This window comes from Hipposideros armiger, unplaced genomic scaffold (genome assembly GCF_001890085.2).
Source record: "Hipposideros armiger isolate ML-2016 unplaced genomic scaffold, ASM189008v1 scaffold_273, whole genome shotgun sequence".
Classification (NCBI taxonomy): domain Eukaryota; kingdom Metazoa; phylum Chordata; class Mammalia; order Chiroptera; family Hipposideridae; genus Hipposideros; species Hipposideros armiger.
Window position 1 is genome coordinate 2,269,001 of NW_017731623.1, and position 2,313 is coordinate 2,271,313.

The following is a 2,313-nucleotide window of genomic DNA, read 5'->3' on the forward strand; positions in this document are numbered from 1 at the left end:
AATTGTAATACTCAATATATATCGATAACAAAAGATGAATACAAGTCATATTTAACTTCTGCAATTGCAAGAGGTGCTCAAAGTGGTGACCATCAGCATCCAGATACTTCTGATTATGGTGAACTACTGCTTGAGTAATGTTGACCAAAGTGTCCACTTGTATACTTTTTTTGGCACCTCCAGTATATAAATATTTAAAAATGATCAGTTTCATTTCTGATAAGGTACATATAGGTAGACATAAAGAACATAAACAAAAGCTCCGTGGGGGTCCTCCATAATTTTTAAGTGTAATGGAGTCTTGAGACCAAAAAGTTTGAGAGCTATTGCCCTAGGCCCCAGATCAGGTCAGCTGTACTCTGTGAACATGGCTGTTTCTTCAGCAAAAACCTCCTCAGATGTAACAAGTCTTTGTCTCCTCTCTGTCACTCTTGCCACACTGCACCATCTTTCCCTGCCCTGTTCCTGCCTTCTCCTAGTAACTTTCTATATCCACCTACCCCTGTGCCTGCTGCATGACAGACCCTCCCAATCTGCCTTTGTCACCATCCTTACCCTCAGGTCCAGATGTTTGGGCACGTTCAGGCTTTGACTTTTGGGCCCTCGTCATGACCGTTGATATCCTGGTTGAATCGTTCTTCATTTGAGTTGCCTGATTCACCACTTGGAGCTTCTCTTGGGTTCTGTGCCCAGGTGAGGTGGTTCCTAGGCCAAACAGTGATTTGTGAATAGTTTTCACTTGGGTCTGCAGTGGACCTATTAGGACATATTAGTGACCTCCCTTCTCATGCCCCCAGCCCTCACAGCCAGAAATCTTCGTACTCCTATGCCTCACTTTTCCTACTTTTATGTGCACCTTTCCCACTTTTATGTGCACCTTTCTTTTTCCTCCAAACTCAATATCTGGTCTCACTCTTTGTAAAACCCATTGAAATCAGCCAGATAAATCTGGGGAATTCCAGAGCAGTGGGTCTTATTTCCTGGTTCCTGTCTAAACAATGCTTGCTAGAAGGAAGTGGTCCTATCCAAGTAAAAATACCCAGGTGGTTTGCTTCAGCAGAGGAGGGGCCTTCCGAAGTACCTCTCTAGGGTTCCCAGGGCCCATGTGTGGTACGGGGGAGATCCAGGGCCCCCAGGTGCTTTTAGTAGGGAAATTGCAAGGTATCAAGGAATTGAGAGGAAGGGGCCCTTCAATGGAGGATGGAGATGAGACTGAGAGGATTTGCAGTGTAGGGGTAGGGGTAGGATAAGGGTGAGGGTGGAAGATGTAGGGGGAGTGTTCTTTGTCGTTGAAAGAAGAGATCACAATTTTCAAGGGCTGTGGACTATAGAAGCTGACCCAATAGGATGACTATGGTCCAGTGGAGAAAGACTAGCTCTATGGAGACCTGGGAGGAAGCATAGATGGCACAGCCACAGCCCCTCCTGGCAGGTAGACAAATGAGATTTCTGTCTGTCTATCTATCTATCTATCTATCTATCTATCTATCTATCTATCTATCCATCCATCCAACCAAGTGCCACTTCTGGAGGAAGCAGGAGTGGCTAAAAGTTAGAGAGGAGGTGTCAGGACCCACAGGGAGTTCAGTCATGGCAGTTTCTGAATATTTATTCAAAAGAAACTGGGGCAACCTAAAAGAGCACAAAATTTGCCTTTAACTGGCAAGTTTTTTGTTTTTCCTCAATCACAAAAGGAGGGTTTCAGAGAAATGAGGACTGTTACAAAAAAAAAACCAAACAACATTTTTTTGTTGTTGTTTGCATACAAGAGTGTGGTATGTATACTTTCAGTGTGACTAAGTCTGTGTTCTTTTTTTCTCTAAATTTTGTATCTTTTTAACGTTTTTTTTAGCATTTTTAATAAATGTGACTAATTAAATGTAAAATAATATGGCTGTTAGAAATACCCCTGTAAACATTTTCATTTAAATACAATAGGAAGAAAGACAAATCTAGAAGGGCCTGGCATCTCCCATTCCTTTCGGTAGGTTAGCAGAGGGCAATCTCAGCAGGTCAGAGGTGCCCAAGCAGAACAGGCGGACACCAACCCCAGGACTCTGCAGGCGCCTCCTTTCTCATGAGGCCACTGCTGTGACCAGGGAGCACGCACTGTTGCATAGTCACATAAATGTTCCTGTGCCCCATCCTATGAACATGTAGAGCATTTCAGGAGTGGGAGCCTCAGTACTGGGATGCTGGTCACGGGGCATGCAGGCCACCTATGCCTGTCTTAAACTTGGGATAATGAAAATTTGGAGGATTATGCAGGTTCTACTTCTCTGCTGTGGGAGTTCCTACCACAACACTGAGTTT

General features: G+C 44.1%; 1 protein-coding gene across 1 annotated transcript in view; it reads right to left on the bottom strand.

Annotated features, from left to right (window-relative positions):
• The window catches only part of SP110 (SP110 nuclear body protein), a 43,447-nt gene that overhangs the window by 20,076 nt on the left and 21,058 nt on the right, over positions 1-2,313 (bottom strand). Inside the window, exon 8 of the mRNA XM_019657059.1 lies at positions 501-705. Within this exon, the coding sequence (XP_019512604.1) occupies positions 501-705 (205 nt within the window). The remainder of the gene's footprint in view (positions 1-500; positions 706-2,313) is intronic.